General features: G+C 43.3%; 1 protein-coding gene across 1 annotated transcript in view; it reads right to left on the reverse strand.

Moving 5' to 3' along the window:
* LOC308285484 (F-box-like/WD repeat-containing protein TBL1XR1) overlaps nucleotides 1-19,652 on the reverse strand; it is a 37,569-nt gene that overhangs the window by 2,770 nt on the left and 15,147 nt on the right. Inside the window, exons 6-14 of the mRNA XM_080726252.1 lie at nucleotides 15,202-15,334; nucleotides 13,550-13,694; nucleotides 10,977-11,040; nucleotides 10,617-10,714; nucleotides 10,447-10,507; nucleotides 8,494-8,615; nucleotides 7,633-7,707; nucleotides 6,380-6,507; nucleotides 1,956-2,121 (exon numbers count right to left, since the gene is read on the reverse strand). Coding sequence (XP_080582378.1) covers nucleotides 1,956-2,121; nucleotides 6,380-6,507; nucleotides 7,633-7,707; nucleotides 8,494-8,615; nucleotides 10,447-10,507; nucleotides 10,617-10,714; nucleotides 10,977-11,040; nucleotides 13,550-13,694; nucleotides 15,202-15,334 — 992 coding nt within the window. The remainder of the gene's footprint in view (nucleotides 1-1,955; nucleotides 2,122-6,379; nucleotides 6,508-7,632; nucleotides 7,708-8,493; nucleotides 8,616-10,446; nucleotides 10,508-10,616; nucleotides 10,715-10,976; nucleotides 11,041-13,549; nucleotides 13,695-15,201; nucleotides 15,335-19,652) is intronic.

Raw genomic sequence — 19,652 nt, forward strand, 5'->3', positions numbered from 1 at the left:
GTGCAGGCCATATGGAGATGCAGTGTATCGCAGGGGTGGGTGCACCCCTCTCATCTCTGCAGACGTTTCAGTGTTTGCAGAGATGGGAGGGGTGTACTCACTTCTGTAAGGTACTCACTTCTGTAAGGTACTCACTTCTGTGAGATACTGTATTTTTTATATTTAGCTGTTGGTGGAATTCACACTGGAATGTCTGCTTTGTTTACATGTACAGTATGTATTTGATGTGTCTGATAATCCCATATGGGATGGGTCAAATGTTGTCCAGACACAGAAATAAAATATTCATTCATTCATTCATTCATTCATTCATTCATTCACTCACACACAATTAACATCTGTATTTGCGTTCACATTTAACAAGAAATTCTTGATCACAACAATAGTAGATGCACAAACTTGGGAAACTCAACAAGTGTTTCAGGACACAGATCACGGGTACAGGAAGCATCGCCTCCTCCATAAGTGGCGACTGCCAATCATTACAGAGACTGAACAGAATTTTGATTCTTACTATTTGATCAACACGTCCTTGTTTTCCGAGGTGACCGTGTTGCGCTGGGCAGACTGCCAGCGCAACGATGGAATAATGGCTTCGCCTCAGCATTTAATCTTCCTGCCGGAGGTTATCTTTCAACAACGACCAGGGTGCTGTCAATTATCCCTTGCACAATGACCTACTCCCCATTGATTATTCCTTGCTTATCATATCAAAAGCGTAATCCCTAAACCTAAACGTATGTTTCTATATCAGTGGTGCTCAAACTTTTTCCAGTCAAGGACCCCTAAAATTATTATGTATTTGACTGCAGACCCCCCATCTAAAAATATTTTGTTGGATGATTTGAGTTACAAATGTTCGCTTTACAAATGTATATATTCAAAGATTTGCACACATTTCAAAAATAGCAGATCTACAAGCTTGCAGCGCTGTGAGCTTGTATATCTGATATTTCTTTTAATAGTTAAAGCATAAAATAATGGTTAAAGTCTTAATGGCTTAAAATCACAATATCTTACAGTTGAGTGTGTGTAGAAGTGTGGATGTCTATACCCGAGTATTCCAGATGTGAGTGCTATGGATGTTACTGTGTATACAAAAAACGTTTCCAGAATATTTAACCCAATTTCCAGGACTATATAACAATAATTCCGCTCAATAAAGAGTCGCTTACTCCTACTGTATGCGCAATGCCCAAAGACAGGCAGTGTATGCCAGTGGTTCTCAACCTTTTCAGGCCATGACCCCCGAAATAATCTTATTTGAACTGGGGACACTGACGAGCACTAAGAGTTGAGGAATTTTGTATAACACGGTTCTATTGTGAAAATAGCCGATCTACATGCTCACAACACAACGCCTCGCGTTGTGAGCATGTAGATCTGCTATTTTCACGATTTCTGCCTCTAATATTTGACAATTTGGCCAATGTTAAATTAAGTCATTTCAGAGGTATTAACAAAATCAATAACCAAAGACAATGCATAGCTATTTTTTTCCAGGATCTTCCAGGACCCTTGATCAATTCCCAAACTTTTCCAGTACTGGAAAAATATCTTTTCTAATTTCAAAATATTTCCAGGATTTCATTTCATGACCGTGGGAACCCTGGTGCTATGGATGTTACTGTGTATACCTGAGTATTCTAGATGTGAGTGCTATGGATGTTACTGTGTATACCTGAGTATTCTAGATGTGAGTGCTATGGATGTTACTGTGTATACCTGAGTATTCCAGATGTGAGTGCTATGGATGTTACTGTGTATACCTGAGTATTCCAGATGTGAGTGCTATGGATGTTACTGTGTATAGTATACCTGAGTATTCCAGATGTGAGTGCTATGGATGTTACTGTGTATACCTGAGTATTCCAGATGTGAGTGCTATGGGTGTTACTGTGTATAGTATACCTGAGTATTCCAGATGTGAGTGCTATGGATGTTACTGTGTATACCTGAGTGTTCCAGATGTGGACACACTTGTCGAAGGACCCGCTGGCCAGGTGTCTCCCGTCGGGGCTGAAGGCCACGCTGTAGACAGGCTCCTGGTGGCGGGTCAGAGTGTGGATGCACACGCCTCGCTCCACGTCCCACAGGCGCACCGTCGAGTCAAAGGACGCGCTGCAATTTACAATTTAGGCATTTAGAAGACACTCTTAATCCAGAGCGACTTACAATAAGCAAGGTAATACATCAGTTCATCAACATCAATACGTCTTGTAGATCGGTTATTTTCGACAAAGAGGTTTGCTGTAGAGGGGAAAAAGAGCAGACTAAAGCCCTTTGCACACAGGTGCGTTTATCCTCACAGATAAAACGGACAATTTCATTTTTTTTAAAGAAAACAATGATTCTCTACGACCTCATGCACACCGGATCCGAATTAGCCGTGCGACGAGTGGCTGCGGTCGTGCGTTTTTTTCTCGATCTAACCCAGTCCGATTCGTGCGTCTTGTCGCAATCATCAAAAAAATCATCACTCCTTTTATGACTCCTTTTGGGATTCGCAGCACCGATTCTGCACAGCATTGCACACCAAATCCAATGCGTTTTATTCATGCAGCAAACGAAGAAAACGCAACTGTCCTGTGTGCAAAGGGCTTAAGTACGGAGTGATGGGTCAAATTTATTAAGTATTGAAGGTTCAAGAGGTTAAATATCTGAAAACACACGTTAACATGAATCCAAAATACACTGACGATCGTTGCTGTCAAACAATGAAACTATATGGAATCTATGAAAAGGTTGTGGGGGTCCCTGCTTCATCTCTCTCTCAACTAAGGGGTTCTTGGCCTGAAAACGTTGAAGACCCCTGCACAAGGGGATTGATGACCCAAATGACGCCCCTTGGATGGGGGCCAGGAAGAGGAAGAGAGAGAGAGAGGTGTTTATGTAAAGCGATTCGCACTGCGAACGCTCTCCGAAAAGGATGCAAAATATTACAAGAGGAAGTGTGAACGCAGCCACGATTTGCATCTTCTTACACAGAGAAAAGGAAACCTAATTACTATGTGTATTGTTATGCTGGAGACACCCGTTACAGTCAGTTAACTGTCATGTTCTGCTTTAAGAGCCCCTAAACACAACTGAGAGCGTCTTTTCTGGGTGGGGCTAAACCTCACCTGACGACAGGTTCGGGTGAGTTTCAGTGAGGTCATCAGCGTCAATAGTGGCGTTTCCATAAACTTATTCGAATTAGGGAAGCGTATTATCAGAAATACGCATTAAGACAAAGCGAATTTAGCATGTTTCCATTTGCGGGTGTCATTCGAATTAGCGACGTCGCAAGAGTTGATCGGGCTGATTTTTATCAGACCGAACCTGAGCACTGCACCGTCTGCACGTCTGACTGCTGTGACTCGGTCGCTGTCTAGTAGTGGGAAGAAGGTGTTATCATCATCATGGCCCCAAATAACTTTTAAATACAATTGGCGACGAGTCTCTTACGAAATTGGCAAGAGTTCCTCTCAATACATAAAGCTACCGGTTCACCGGGAAAACCGCGGTCGCGTCGCTGCAGTTGCACAGTGCAAGTTTTAGCGTCCTCTGGAAGGTCAGGTGGCCGATCTGCAAGCTCTCAACGCGGCGCGGAGACGTGGATGCGAGCTGCTGCATATATCTATGAGCTGCTGTGCCTGTGAGCTTGTAGATTGGGCACGTCAGGCACGCCTCACCGTGGGATGAGGAACGGTTCGCTCGCCACCGATGGCTTGAGGTGAAAACGGGAGGAATTTACACATGGTCCGTGTCACTCCGTGTGTAACAAACAACAGGTTTGTTTTGTGGGCTAACGCTATACCATGGACAAAGCGGCAGGGGATGAGGAAATGGACCTAGAACGTCATCATCTATTCGCATGTATTGTCTGACCCGTTTCCATTCACTTAAGCGCATTTAGTTTATTCGATAAAGGCTCAAAATCCTCCTCCTCCAAGCGGATAACTTTTTTTGCGGATAATGAAAGTTTATTCACATTTTGAAGTGTTTCCATAAAAACATTTTGCGATTAAGCCGTTAATGCGCAAAAAGTGGCTTTATGGAAACGCCACTACAGATGGCATCATTTCTAACTACTGTCAAGTGGTACCGTACACCAGTCCTCTGAAGGGATATTCCACTTTCAAAAAAACGTTTGGTCATTTTATCGTCTAATCAGGCTTTTATGAACACCCTGGACAGTTTTTAATTTGCTGATTCAATATTTATATATTTGATGTAAATGTTATCAGGCCCTCCAGGCCCAGGGCCTCTCCCCATAAACACCCATTTTAACTTCAAACTCAAACTTCACATTTTTTAAATAATTCTTTGGGAAAATGGAAAAAACTAAATACAATAAAAAAAATATTAAAAATAAATGGAAAAAGTTACAGAAAAAAACACGGCCTGCTTACGTATTAGGAGGGTAGTATGAGTCACCAGAAAAATGAATGTGTGTTTTTAATGAATCTATCATGGTTAAAATGGAGTTTGAAGTTACAGTGGGTGTGTATGGGGCCCTCCTCCTGGAGGAAGAGGACTGATAACATTTACATCAAATATCTAAAAGTATTTTTTTAAAGTGAAATATCCCTTTAAGAGTGCATTGCCATCTTATGGCTAATAATAAAAATAAAATAAAAATTACTATGAGGTTTATAACATGTGGTCTGGCAAAAATAAGGCCTACTCATACTTCCTATTTAAAGGCTCTTTAACACTTAGACTGTCATAGTTTTGCCATAACTAATGTAGATTAGCTGCCAAGGCTTTTTCCTATTGTATTTGCCTGATTTTCGGGTGCTCTGTGCACGTGGGCGGAGAAGAGAAAATACAACCACGGTGAGCCATGAGTAAGTTATGGTCCATAACGCACAATATGGGAAAAGAAGCAGAGATATATCCATGTTTCTGCAGCAAGGATGAATACAATTCAATTGCTGCCGGAAGTTGGCGGATGTAGTATTCCGCAAGGCATCATGGGAGACTGAGTTTGTTTCCCCCGCTCATACCCGGACGCGGCAGCCAGTTAACACGTTAGTGAACTTGATAACGGGGCTGCGGCGCTTCACAGGGGGAATTAGTGGAGGCTCTAGCCCAGAAAAATAAGCTGTTAACTTCAAGTCATGATGCAAAGGTCCCCTTTGGTATGGAAGTACCTTAGGGCCATAGGAAAGAATTTATCCAAAGAGACAAGTTAGATCACCCTTCATTTTCTATTTATAGCCATTTTAAAAATGGCTATAAAAAGAAAATGAAGGGTGATCTAACTTGTCTCTTTGGATAAATTCTTTCCAATGGCCACAAGGTACTTCCATACCAAAGGGGACCTTTGCATCATGACTTGAAGTAAAATGTGGGCTAGAGCCTCCACTAAATCTCTAACACATGTGGGAACGTGTTAGGCATCCCATGTGTTAACCTGTTTGGTGCCAATCCCGAGTTTCCCGAGTTTGTATTGGTACCCTACCTGTGCCAACCCAGAGTTTCCCGAGTTTGTGTTGGTACCCTACCTGTGCCAACCCAGAGTTTCCTGCGTTTGGGCCGTTTTGGAAAAAGAATAAAAAATAAATTGGACCTCAAAAAATGTATTAGGCATGATTAGGCGATCGCGAAATTGCATGTTTAACCCCCATACCAACCACATCTTTCAAACAAGGCAGCCATGTTTGTTTACATAATGTAAAAACACTAGAGGTTCCCGGGCCTTCGGCCCGCTCACATCTAGAGTCCACGCCCGCTAAAGGGGGGGGGGGACTATTGTGGCGGAACTATTGTGCCGCAGCGCACGTTTCCGGTTGGACATATTTGACCGCCGGACGCACTGGAGAGAAGTGACTGTTAAGCCTCTGCTATTTCTCTGCAGCAGGCACATGCAAACACAGTGGTGTCAAATTTCACTCTCTCTCTCTCTCGCTTGCCCGCACCCCCTCCCCTGTTGCCTCCTCTCTCTCGTGCTTAGTGAATGAGCGGACGGCATAGGGTTAGGGGCGGTACTCCTTACGTCCTAGACGACTACCTATGAGTTGAAGTCGATGTAAAGGGGGCGTGAAGTGGGATGCGGCTCTTAGAGGAATGTATATATAAGATAATGGCTGATGCCTGAACGGATTTCGAAGCAGATTTTTTTATTTGAAAGCTGTGAACGTGCACACACGTGGTGCATGTTCTAGGCATGGGAGTGCATGATCCGTGCACTATGAATTACATGGAAGTCTATGGAGACCATGGCATTGCGGACCTTCAAAGAGATTTAATTGATAGCAACAAAAGTGTAAATAACTAGGTTCCCATGTGGCAGGTGACCATCTCCCGTTTCTGTAGCGTAAGGCGGTTTGGTGTACGGGTACATGGCGTACAAGTAAATGGGTTAAGTGCTACAGTGTTGTCTTCCTCCTACCTGGCCAGCATGAGGTTAGCACTGGGGTTGTTGGTTCCGGGCCCTGTGGGACTCCACTTGATGGTGTAGATCTCCTTGCTGTGGGCCTGCAGGTCATGGACACACTGGTCCTGCTTCATACTCCAGATCTGATATGAGAGAGAGAGGTTAAAACACTATGTTTAACCCATTTAGAACGGGTACACATTATTGTGTATCATTATTTTATGCTTTAACTATTGAAAAAATAGCAGATCTACAAGCTCACAGCGCGGCACCGAGTGCCGCGCTGCAAGCTTGTAGATCTGCTATTTTTTTTTATAAGTGTCTTTTGAATCATCTTTTAAAAAGTTTTTTTTTGGAAAAACCTATGTTTCTATGTCAGCAATCTGGTCAGCCATCGTCAAAGAAAAGGTCCTTTTCACTTATATGGAGCTCAGTTAGTCTGTTCTTGAGAGACTACTATGTCAGTGGTTCTCAAACTTTTTCATTTGAAGGACCCCCAAAATGATATGTATTTGGCCATGGACCCCCATCTCAAAATATCTAGTTCCAGGGACCACCCAGAAGCAACATTTGAGTTACAAACGTTCGCTTTGATAATACATATATTCAAAGATTTGCACACATTTTCACAACTTTTTCAAAAAATAGCAGATCTACAAGCTCGCAGCGCAGCACTCGGTGCCGCGCTGCGAGCTTGAATATCTGCTGTTTTTCACTGGTTAAAGCATTCAATAATTCTAGGCCTAAATGGGTTGGTTAAACACTGGTCCTGCTTCATACTTCAGATCTGATGAGAGAGAGAGGTTAAAACACAATGTTTAAACACTGCATACTCCACATCTGTCCCATGATGAGAGAGCAACACAGACATGTTTGGGGGCAACATAGCTGAATGGTTAGGAAGCCAGCCTGGGGAACCAGAGCTTGTCCCAGGTTCAATTCCAGGCCAGGGTAGCAATGTCAATGTGTGTCCCTGAGCAAGACTCGTAACCCCTAATTGCTCACATATGTTTTCTCATGCCAATAAAGCCCTTTGAATTGAATTGAATTGAGTGTGTGTGTGTGTGTGTGTGTGTGTGTGTGTGTGTGTGTGTGTGTGTGTGTGTGTGTGTGTGTGTGTGTGTGTGTGTGTGAGGGGGGTAATAAGATAAAACATATTGTTGTCATGCAGCATTGCGTGCCACAGTGCGTGTGTGTGTGTGTGTGTGTGTGTGTGTGTGTGTGTGTGTGTGTGTGTGTGTGTGTGTGTTATAGTGCAGGTTACTGACCTTCAGTGTCATGTCATCGGAGCAGGAGGCCAATAGGCTGCCGGTTGGATCCCACTTGATGGCATTTACCTCATTCTGAACAGACACACACAACAGACCAACGTTATGCACAGTAGGTAGTAGTAGGGTTAAAAATCTCAAAATAATGCAAAGTGGTTCAAGTCTAACGCGACACAAATGCGTACCAGGGATTATTAACACTTTGACAGCCGTATGGAGATGCCCATATTAAAACCGTTTTATACCGGACATCTGAGCAAGGAGTCTCAGCCGGGCCGTAATTTACCGTACTGGGTCATTAAAAACAAAATAAATGATTTTTATCCGAAAATCGTCGATCGTCTAACCTTCCCCCTAGTCACCGCTCGTCCATCGATAGCGCATGGCTCCTCTGACATGAAGCGGAAGTGACGTCAGGTCCTTTCCCTGCTAAGGGTTCCCAGCTCCCATCCATTTATGGTTTAGACGTTAGCGTTAGCATAGCTGGAGTGCTAGGGGCTAAGCTAGCGAAAATTTTCACATTGAGTCATACTTGGAATATTTGCGCCCACATTTACGTGAACGGATCGCGCACGCGAAACGCACAGGGAGAAGATGCCTCGGCCAAAACCTCCACTCTATGCCAATGCAGATTGAGGAATTTCACTGCTGATCGTGGTGAGATTTCAACGGGGAATCGTGAAGGGGGTGGGGGGATGGAGAATACATGATATTGCGCTGATGGATCTTGTAAAATGAATGCTGTTCAGATCATAATATAATAATAGAAATTTCACGGCTAATCTACCAACAAGCCATTCAATTTCGGCTGGCGAAGTGTTAAAAGGGCCTCAGGTTAATGGTGTTAAACGGGAGCCTTACCGTGTGTCCCTGGAAGGTCTTGACGGGCCGGTCCTGGCCCAGTTTACACACATGGATGCACATGTCTGTGCTGCAGGACGCAAACGTGTTGTTGCTCTGCCAGTCCACGTCCAGGGCCGGGGCTGAGGGGGACGCACAGGACAGGGGACAGACAGAGGACAGAGAGGACACGGGGTGTGACTAGGGCTGGACAAACAAAACCCATTCAGAGATTAATCACGCGATAGCAAATGGTCCTTCAAATTGAAAAGGTTGAGAATCACTGGTCTACAAGCAGGGTTCCCACCCATTTTTCCCAATTAATTTCCAAAACTTTTCCAAAACTTTTCCAGAATATTTAACCCAATTTCCAGGACTATATATATAACAATAATTCAGCTCATTAACAAGTCGCTTACTCCTATGCTCACAACGCCTCGCGTTGCGAGGCGTTGTGAGCATGTAGATCTGCTATTTTCACAATTTCTTCCTCTATATATTTGACAATTTGGCCGATGTTTAATTTGTCATTTAAAAGGTATTAACAAAATCAATAACCAAAGACAATGCATAGCTATTTTTTTCTACGACCTTCCAGGACCCTTGATAAATTCCAAAACTTTTCCAGTACTGGAAAAATATTTTTCTAATTGCAAAATATTTCCAGGAATTTCATGACCGTGGGAACCCTGCAGGTCCTTAAAATTGAAAAGGTTGAGAATCACTGGTCTACAAGTCAGAAAAGGAAAGTCGTGTGGAAAACGGCAGCACCGTCAGGGTTTATCAAAGACACTTCTGATATACTCTTTTTAATCTATCTTAAAATAACATCTATTTATATCTGTAGGGCTTGACTTTACCAGCCACTATGTGGCTGCAGATCAGCAGTGTTTTTAAGAGATAAGACATGCTGTTCTTCTATTGCAGTGTTTCTCAATCTTTTTTGGCTTGAGTAGTGAGTACCCCATTTCCCTCATTTCTGAATCAAAGTACCCCCTTTACCCGACAACAACATTTTGCCTATGAAACTGCAATTAAAACCATTAGTGGTAGGCCTATATGATGCTATGATAAACCCCCCCATTTCAAGAATATACAAATACACAAATAAGAAATGGAGTGAAATAGTTTCAAACGGTGCCTCCTGAGCACTGAGCAGATTTATTTTCAACACTGTGGCCAGAACATTTCAGTCCAGTTTTCATGTCAATAACTATAAAACTTTCAAGCACATCCCAGGTGCCTGGTACTACAGTATGTAATTTGGGGTAGCAATGAAAAAAGCTATAAGGCTCACACCAATTTCTCCATGTGTCATCATTAAACGTAAATGTCTTTCCCCCTCCCAATTCAATGTTTTTTAATTATTTAACTATGAATAATGGTGTGTCTTTTTGAGGGCATTTTCTTGAGTACCCCCTACTGTACCTCCGCATACCCCCATTTGAGAAACACTGTTCTATTGCATCCAAATGACTGAAATTCAGTAGTGGTGTTGTTTTTGACAGCAAATTTTGATTTAGTTTTAGTCATAGTCTTTTGAATACAATGTAATTTAGTTTTAGTCCTAATTTAGTCACCTGATAAGTTGTAGTTTGTTTATTTTTAGTCGACTAAATATCATACAATTTTAGGCGACTAAAGCTACAGTTGATTTAGTCAACTAAAATGTTTTTTGGCAGGCCTTGATGGAATCGTAATGACTGGTTCTGCGACGCGTTGTGAGCTTGTAGATCAGCTATTTTCAGCACGCAACACCTGAGAGCAACCAAACATAAAATGACTATCTTCTCCACTAGTCCCTCCCTAACGTTTTAGTCGAAATTGTCAATATATTTTTATTTTATTTTTTTGTTTTTATTTAGTTTTTATTTGGTTTTCGTCAGTGAACAAACATCTTTCGTCATAGTTTTAGTCGACGAAATCAACACTGTTCAGTAGCGGTGGCGACTGACAACTTGAATCCATGCTCACCTGAGTGGAAGGGAAACTGTTGCTTGGCCTCGCCTGTGTGTGCATCCCAAATGATGGTCGTCTGTGGAGGAGGGAGCCACGCTTTTAGTGTCATTGGAAATTAACCGAGCGAAACATCAACAACCACAATGCCTGCCATGAAACAGTAGCTATATATCACTGGTACCCACCTTGTCTACGCCGGCACTGAGGATGAAGTTTCCTTTCTTGTTCCACTTGAGCGCAAATATAGGACCCTTATGTTGTCCCAGGGTACTGGCCAGGTTACCTGCAAACGTCTTAAAGGTTTAATAAGACGGCTCATACGGTAGCTTGTTTTTCATCTGGGATCACTGGGACCAAGGTATGAAAACTACTTTTCGCACCGTATTAACCCATTCTGGACGGGTACACGTTAAAGTGTACTGACCCCTCAGGCCGGGAACACATTTTTGTGTATTAGAGTATGTACAGTATGTACAGTAATTTTTGAAAACATATTTTAAGTTTTTTTAGACAGGGCTACATGCAATGTAGAATGTGAATTTTACCGTCTTTCGTCCATATTCTGGCGAAGCCGTCGTAGGAGCCTGTTGCCAGGAGAGTGCCTTCACTCTGAAAGAGAAACAGGCTGTTATTGTCAAGCTGCGTCCAAACCTGAATGGTTCGAGCGGCGCGATTACATACAAAGTGAAGGCAAAGACGAGACGACGCGCAAGCGCGGCGCGAATGATCCGAAAGGGCCGGCGCGAACAGCCGCCTCGTTCGCGCCGGCCCACATGGAAAAATCCAACTGAAGCGACCTTCGCTTCACCCCCACTGCACCCATCGTGTCCTGACAGCCAATCAGCGTTGATGTTGTCCGGAGACACGGGCATGTTTTTGGTGTTTGGAGTTGGGACTGCCTTGATTCCAACGAGACATGATTTTTTCACCAACACGGACCTGAAAACGTTGAAGACCGTTGCTGTAGGATTATCAAATAGGGCTTTAATTTACGAATATGGAAAATATGGAGACATGAGGTTTCTGCCTAACAGCAACGGTATCAGTAAATGTTTGGCAAACACATTTCTAATACATTTTAGAGGCGTACTAATTATGAACATAAAAGCCTAAAACGACACAGTTCAGAAGGTTCGTGTGGATGTGGGTTTCCAGCATGAAGGGGAGAAGAGCAGAAGAACACGACACAAGGATCTGGGTTTGTATTCTCTCTCTCTCTCTCTTTAGATGGGAGTGACTCCACCGCACGTATCCGGTTCACAAGGACAGCCAAGGAATGCCTTTGGCAGCCGCAGTAGTCACATGCATCAACACACACACACACACACACACACACACACACACACACACACACACACACACACACACACACACACACACACACACACACACACACACACACACACACACACACACACACACACACACACACACACACACACACACACACACACACACACTACAAGACTTGTGAGGACTTAGATCATTTTAAGGCGCTGATCTGTGCCATTTTTAAACCTATAACCCTGCCGCCGGAACCAACCCTTTACAGCTAATATAGATCAGTTATTTTTGGTGCAGGAACCTGGTGTACAAATAAGTACAAAATCAGGAATAACTCCCCAACCCTCAACCTCTAAAACAGTGGTTCTCAAAGTGGATTCCTTTAGGGGGGTCTAAATTGATCCATACAAGTCTGTAACTCTGGCTGTGTACAAATGGAACCAAATGAACCCTAACGGGTTCATTTGGTTCCATTTGTACACAGTCAGAGTTAAGGGGAGACCTCGAAATGTGAAAGTTTGAGAAACCCGGCTCTAAAACATTACCTCTAGATGCCTGTAATCCCAAAGCATAAAAACACAACCAGGAAAACGCTCCTCACAACGTCTATTATACATACCATACTTGGTGGGTTATATTTGAACCCTCACACGTCTAGGAATACAGGCGCGCGCGCACACACACACACACACACACACACGCACACACACGCGCGCACACACGCACACACGCACACACACGCACACACACACACACACACACACACACACACACACACACACACGCACACACGCACACGCACACGCACTCCACTAGATTAGATTACGAGAAACTACAGTCACTGCAACACAGACACACACAAACATCCCCATCCCATTTCCTCCATCTGCACTGTACTACACACACATTTGTATTACTATACTTGTGATGTGATGACATCATTTTGCAAGCCTCGTCAACATTTTAGGACGGCATAGGAAAATGCTGAAAACAGCCGAAGAACAGCCAAAGAATAGCTGAACGATAGCCAAGCTACAAGGCTCACAACTCAATGTGCCACAGCGAGTTGTGACGTATATCCGCCGCCACCGCAGTGCAACGTTGACAACGGAACACCCTTCATTGGTTAAAAAGGGAATGTTGCCTGCGGTCTGCGTTGACGATGGCTGCAGCGGAGCCCTGGCGTTAGGCTGCTCAACAGCACCACTTAAAGGTAGGTCCCCCATGCTCTTTTGCAGCTGTTGAGGCCGTACTAGTACATTCATACGGACATACATACATAGGTCCATTCACAAGTAGTGACTTCGGAGCCGGGTTGGAGCCACTACCCGGGTCCCTGGTCTCTGACCATGACATCGGCGGTTCCACTGATATCCGAATGGACCCGGCGATTGGCTGCTACATCTGTCAATCACCCCCGCACCCCCCTTTTTTCTCCTCCGGTCTGTGAGAGGCGAGCTGCCTTGCTGTGTCACGTGACTTGTCAGGAACTAGTGGCGCTACTAAACAATATGCTCTGCTGCTACATACATTAACAGTGGATTATCATTAACAATGGCTAAGAAGAAAGATTACACATCTAAAGTAAACATGGATTTATTGTTCCTGTCCGCATTGATTGACTGGGAAATATGTTAATGTCCAGGGGCGAGCAGCAACATGCAACGGTAAGAAAGAAAAAGTCCTATTTAATATTTACGCCTCTTCATAATATAACGTTGACATTGGGTCATTTCGGATCTCGGCTCCATTTGGGTTCGGGTAGGTCAAATTGGACCTGTGGAGACCTCTACATTGGGGGTCCTCAGCGCTAAGGTAAAACAAACACACTCACGTTCCAGTCCAGGGAGGTGACGTCCTTGTTGCTGGGGACGTCCTGGCCTCCCTCTCGTATGCAGTGTCTGAGGACCAGCTGGGTGGACCCCCCCGTGCTGGTGTTCTCACTCAGGTTCCAGATGCGAGCCGTCGAGTCCCCTGACCTGCACGGCACGCACACACACACTTCAGTTACTATACTTTATATCAGTGGTTCTCCAAAATTATTTTGGGGGGTTTCCCCAGATTAACTTAATGTGCAACGTTGTTTTCTCACTCAACTCAACAGCAAACAAACCAAAATCAAGTTTAAGTGTATAGAGGGTATCTGAACATTTCTAAAAGAGACAATTTAAGGACTTTTTAATAACTCTAAAATGACAAATTCAACATTGGCCAAATTATCAAATACATGCTCACAACGCCTCGCAAGATCTGCCATTTTCACAATAGTATATAATAGTTATAGAAAATGTAATTCCTCAACTCTTAATGCTCAATGCTCATCAGGGTGGGGCGGTCCCCAGTTAAAATATGATTATTTTGTATAACATCTTAGGATTTTATGAATGCCTATGTTTTTCACCCTGTTTGTCCGTCCGTGAACAGCTAATCTCTGGCACAGCTAAACCGTGCACAACTTTGGCTATTCAGAAATAGAAAATCTACAAGCTCATAGCGTGGCACCGATATAAGCTTGTAGACCTGCTATTTGATATGGAGAAAAAAAACATGAAAATGTGTGCAAATCTTAAGCGATTTTTAACTCTCAAATCTATGGGTTGGGGGGGGGGCCTGGAACAAAATATTTTGAGATGGGGGTCCGTGGTCAAACACATCCTAGGGTCTTAGAATTGACATAAAAAATGTGAACACCACCGATAAAGAAACATTAGGCTTTTCAGAAAACCATTAGGATTTAGAAGACATTCACACTGATCACTAGAACTATAAAAAAGTAGTTTTACAAATCGTTCTATAGTCAAGTGGCTGACTAGTGTTCACTTCACACGGATTTAATAAAGAAATACAACGGTGAACAATATATTTATCTTAACTCATACAGTGCCTATCCCGAACTAGTTCGTGATAATTTGGGCCGTATTAACGTCCTGAGTGCCTATCCCGAACTAGTTCGGCTTTTAATTTTTTTTTTTTAATTTTTTTTTTTTTTTTTAATTAGTTACTTTTTTTTGAGCCCCACTATATTCTGTTTACACGGCCCGCGAGAGCGTCGCGCCGCCGATATTTACCATCCACTCCAATGCAATCCAGGATCTTTAGAGCTCATTTTCTCTGTTCCATGCATATCCATGAGGTGTGCAAGGTTTAATCATGGCTAAATCGCCGAAAATAGGGCTTCTAAAATGCTTGGTAGCCTTGGTAACTTCATCCTGTTCCTGTAAATGAACAGAGGAAAGTGTTCATGGGCATCATGGCTGCGCAGGGCTTGTGCATGTACCAGTGTATCTTTATGGTGAATTCTTTGGCCACTGGGCGCCCTCTAGTGGTGAAGCTGGCACTAATAGGGTTAACAGTTATCGTGCCCGTTGGGAATGGCACTTAAATCACCACAGACTGACTGTGTCCAGGGCGAGAGAGACAGAGAGAGGAACAGGACAGACAGACACACACACAGAGAGCGAGAGAGAGGTTTATCTTTAGACTGACCCGGATGCGAGCAGGTCGTTGACGGGGTTCCAGGCACAGATGAAGACCTCAGACTCGTGTCCCCGCAGCACCATGGCCTTGTTCTGGGGGATCTCCACGTCCTGGTCCACCTCCATCATCTCTGAGAGGTGGTCTGCAAGAGGAGGGGCAACACAGACACAGTCAGCGACATACAGAGAATGTTAGAGAGGCAGGGACTGACATTCCTAAAATGGCCTTTTGGTGAAGATACCGAAAATAGCAGATCTCCAAGCTCCTTGGAGGTCTGCTATTTCCGGTACTTCATAACACACTAAACTAAGCAAAAAAAAAGGCAATACTGGAGACGTGATATGGATTTCTACCCAGAGAGGGCAATTCTTTAAACATAAGACGCTGCATTCAAGTTCAGGAGAGTTTGGACAAGGCAATTCTCTTGAATGCTGCCTTCAGGTATGGCATGGAAAGAGGGCATTTGCATGTCTTTCACCATAGTGAAAACTGCATTCATGGTTTGGAGAGGGCACTTTTTACAGACAGGTAAAAGGGCAGGGCTCAAGCCCCCTTTGATGTCTATGTGTGCACATGCCTGGACCCAGTAAATGTTCAACCGTCCTTCTGGTGCAGGGTTAAAAAAAAAGAAAAAAAAGGAAATGGTGCATTTATAAAGCACCTTTATCCAATGCGCTTTACAGAGATTGTGCATTACATTCACCCATTCACACACACATTCATACACCGAAGGCGGAGGAACCAATACGAGGCACCAACCTGCTCATCGGGAGCAATTAGGGGTTCAGAGTCTTGCTCAAGGACACTTCGACGACACTAACTCTGGGGGAGCCCGGGATCGAACTGGGAACATTCCGGTACCCATGCGTGAGCCACTGCTGCCTCGAGGAGAGGGGAGGAGGGCGTGTTGCAATCAGGGTCTCTCTCTCTCTGATGCTGACCCAAAGCCCATTCTACAAAATGCCCACTAAATCAGCAGTTCTGAAACTTTCTGGTCGCAAAGAACCCCCTAAATGATATGTTTTTGGCCAGTGTGTTTTCCGAGAATAAAATGAAGGTTGAATTGAAATTTATGAAAGAAATAGAAAAAGATAATATTACAACCCCAGAGGTTTTTTAATGTGCGGAATTAATGCCTTTCCCTCATTTTTACAATGTTGCACAAACCCTCAGAATTCTTGCTTTGTTTACCTCTGTAAGTGGTTACCTTTTACCCGAAATATATTCTTGTAAGGCAAAAGATCGACATCTAGTGGCCAAATGTGAACGCTTCGGTCAACTAACCTTAATCTGCCAACTTCCTCTCCTACGCACCTGTCCAGGGTACGCAGGTGATGAAGAAGACTGGTATATCTATTATCTACATCCTGCAAACAGTGAAATCAACCGAGGAGCACTTTCTATTCTGGGTTTCTATTCATTACTTCTCTCAAGCTGTGTGTTCTGGCACTCAAGCATGTGTAACAGTGCGTGCGTGCGTGCGTGCGTGCGTGCGTGCGTGCGTGCGTGCCTAAACCTGGCAGTGGTACAATATTGTGTGGCGTAGCAAACTGTTTCTTCACTTATCAGTTGAAAGAATCACATTTGTCCATTCATGAGGAAGAGACAAAGCTGGACCCAACTCTCCTTTTTCCCTTGTCTGTCTGTCTGTCTGTCTGTCTGTCTGTCTGTCTGTCTGTCTGTCTGTCTATCTGTCTGACTAACCGACAACACGTCACGCTGCGACACGTTGTGAACTTGTAGATCGGCTATTTTCAGCATGCAGCCAAGTGTAAAATCAGCCATTACGACGCCATCAAGGCCCCACCAATGATTTGTGTCAACAAAATCAACTGGTAGTTTTGGTCGACTAACATCTTATGATATTTAAGACCAAAACATTTCAAGTGACTAAAATATGACAAACTCAAAATCCTATGACTAAACTAAACCAAAAATGTGCTGTCAAACTCAACACTGGCAGAGACTCTTGTGTTCTTCTAAGGAAATGAAATGCCATCCCTCTGCAAATGTCACCGTCACCTCCAGAGGTTGTGCCAGTCACAGTTAACAGGGTCACAGCGATGCCACCCGCGTTGCCATTAGCAACCGTGTCAGGAGCCAGACAGGAGATTCAATAAAGCAGAGCCGTGATCATGCAGGGCTGCTGCCGCGTTTACCACAAACACATTCAATTAGGCACAAAGCATTAACACGTCCAGACCTGGCCAAGCAAACACAAGGTTTCTGTGGGGACCAGCACGCCTCACAGGCACCTACTAGGGCATTCACGAATAGTGATTTTTAGTATCACGATCTACATGCTCGATCTACATGCTCATAATGCCTCGCGTTGCGAGGCATTGTGAGCATGTAGATCTGCTATTTTCACAATATTTATCTGCGGAACCGAGTCACATGTAATACCTACAATTCCAAGTGCTTGTCAGGGTAGGGGGTCCCCAGTCCAAATATGTTTATTTTGGGGGTCACGGCCTAAAAGGTTTAGAGAATCCCTGGTATAGAGCATTAACAATTTCATCCACCAGGGGCATTGACAGCTCATTTTTATGACTTCCTATCTAGCCAAGCTTTATAAACTATACATTTTTAAAGAGAAAACTATAAAAAAAAATAAAAAAAAAACGAATATTCGGCTTCGGTGAACAACGTCAAATAGTGACTTTGATATTCGAATATTCTAATATTGGAATATTTGGTGAATGCCCTAACACCTACCCAGCAAGGCTGCATATTGACAGGATATCTGACTCAGTATGCATGGTCTAAGGTGGCCTTGCTTTATTCTGTAATTTTGTTGTTACCCAAGCTATTCAAATATTGTTGTAATGTCGGGTGGAAACCATGTCCAAAACTGTTCTCGTTCAGGAGAATGGGAAAAAGGGTTCTAATGGATGTGCTCTTTATTTAGTTAGTCGCTCTGGATTGAACTCTTATCGATTCAATATTGATAAAAAACCATTGACACACTTTAACCAAATACATTTTCGAAATGTTTAAAAAAACCTACAAGCTCACAACGTGTCTGAATGGCTACTTTCTAGTAATGTCTTAAGCTTGTAGATCGGCTATTTTTGAGGCTTGTACGATGAAGTAGTGTCTATGAATCTATGATGTCAGACGTCAGCCATCTCCATATTTGGGAACATATGGCCACACCTTGGCCACATTTTGTCCAGCTTAAACCAACCAGGTCTGTGCATTTCTTTTGGTCAAAGTTGATCCCATGCCAAAACGCCAGCGTTCCCTCAGCAGTCTGCCGTCACCCAAGCAGATGCGTGCACCGCGACGGCAGTCCAGGGGTGCCGCGAGATAATTTGATAATATTTGGAATTTATTTGGACACTTGAAAAAATATTTAGTCTCATTTTAAACTTGAAGTACAAAGTTATTTTCAGTCAGTTCTAACCAAAATGGCTATTATGTCAACGTTTTCTTCGCAACATAATCACTAAAATATCGTCACTGTCGGGCAGAAATCTCGTATCTCCAAGTTTCAAATGCGTAAAGCAAAGCCCTGCTTTTGGTAAAGCAAAGCCCTGCTTCATCATACAAGACTGTCGCACAAAACTAGTGAAAACAACCGATCTACAAGCACACAACGTTGTGTGCTTGTAGATCATCTGTTTTCACTAGTTTAGTACATTTCATAGATGATGAATACAAAACGAACGGTTTTGGACACACAAGGTTTCCACCCGACAACGATGATATGCTATAAATATAAGGTGCTGGGAGTGAAAATTATAATGTAGGGGTGGCTCGGATTAAAAAAATATTCATGGGGTGCCCCGAGACAAAAAAGTTTGGGAACCCCTGATATATAGCATGACACAAAAGTATTAAAAGGATTAAATTTGATTCTTGAGCTCGTCGATCTACTACTTTTTTTTTTTTTTTTTTTGAAACGTGAAAAGTAACCGTTTTGGACATACAAGGTTTCCACCCAACAGATACGGGGAAATTAATACCACATTGAAACACAAAGATACAAGGTTTCTACCCGACATCAGTAATGTCACATTCCCAGAAATCATCTTCTATGACACAGCACAGGCCTTTCTGGAAATGTTTTCATTTCTGCCAGCACACACAACAAGGTGGTAATGATTATCTCTTCTTCTTCTTCTGCTTTTCCTACTTCTTAGGTTAAGCCTGATTTACAACTCCTTAACGCAGTGGTTCTAAACCTGTGGGTTGGGACCCCCCCAAATTATTTTATAATTATAGAGGGTATCTGCACATTTCTAAAGTTACAATTTAAGGATTTTTAAATTTGACAAATTAAACATTGGTCAAATTGTCAAATATTAGAGACAGAAATTGTGAAACTAGCCGATCTACATGCTCACAACGCCTCGCGTTGCGAGGCGTTGTGATATCTGCTATTTTCATCTGCTATTTTCAATAGAACCGTGTTATACAAAATGTAATGCCTCGACTCTTAAGCCCCTATCAGA

The sequence above is a fragment of the Nannobrachium achirus genome (genome assembly GCF_963921795.1).
Source record: "Nannobrachium achirus genome assembly, chromosome: 5".
NCBI classification, from domain to species: Eukaryota; Metazoa; Chordata; class Actinopteri; order Myctophiformes; family Myctophidae; genus Nannobrachium; species Nannobrachium achirus.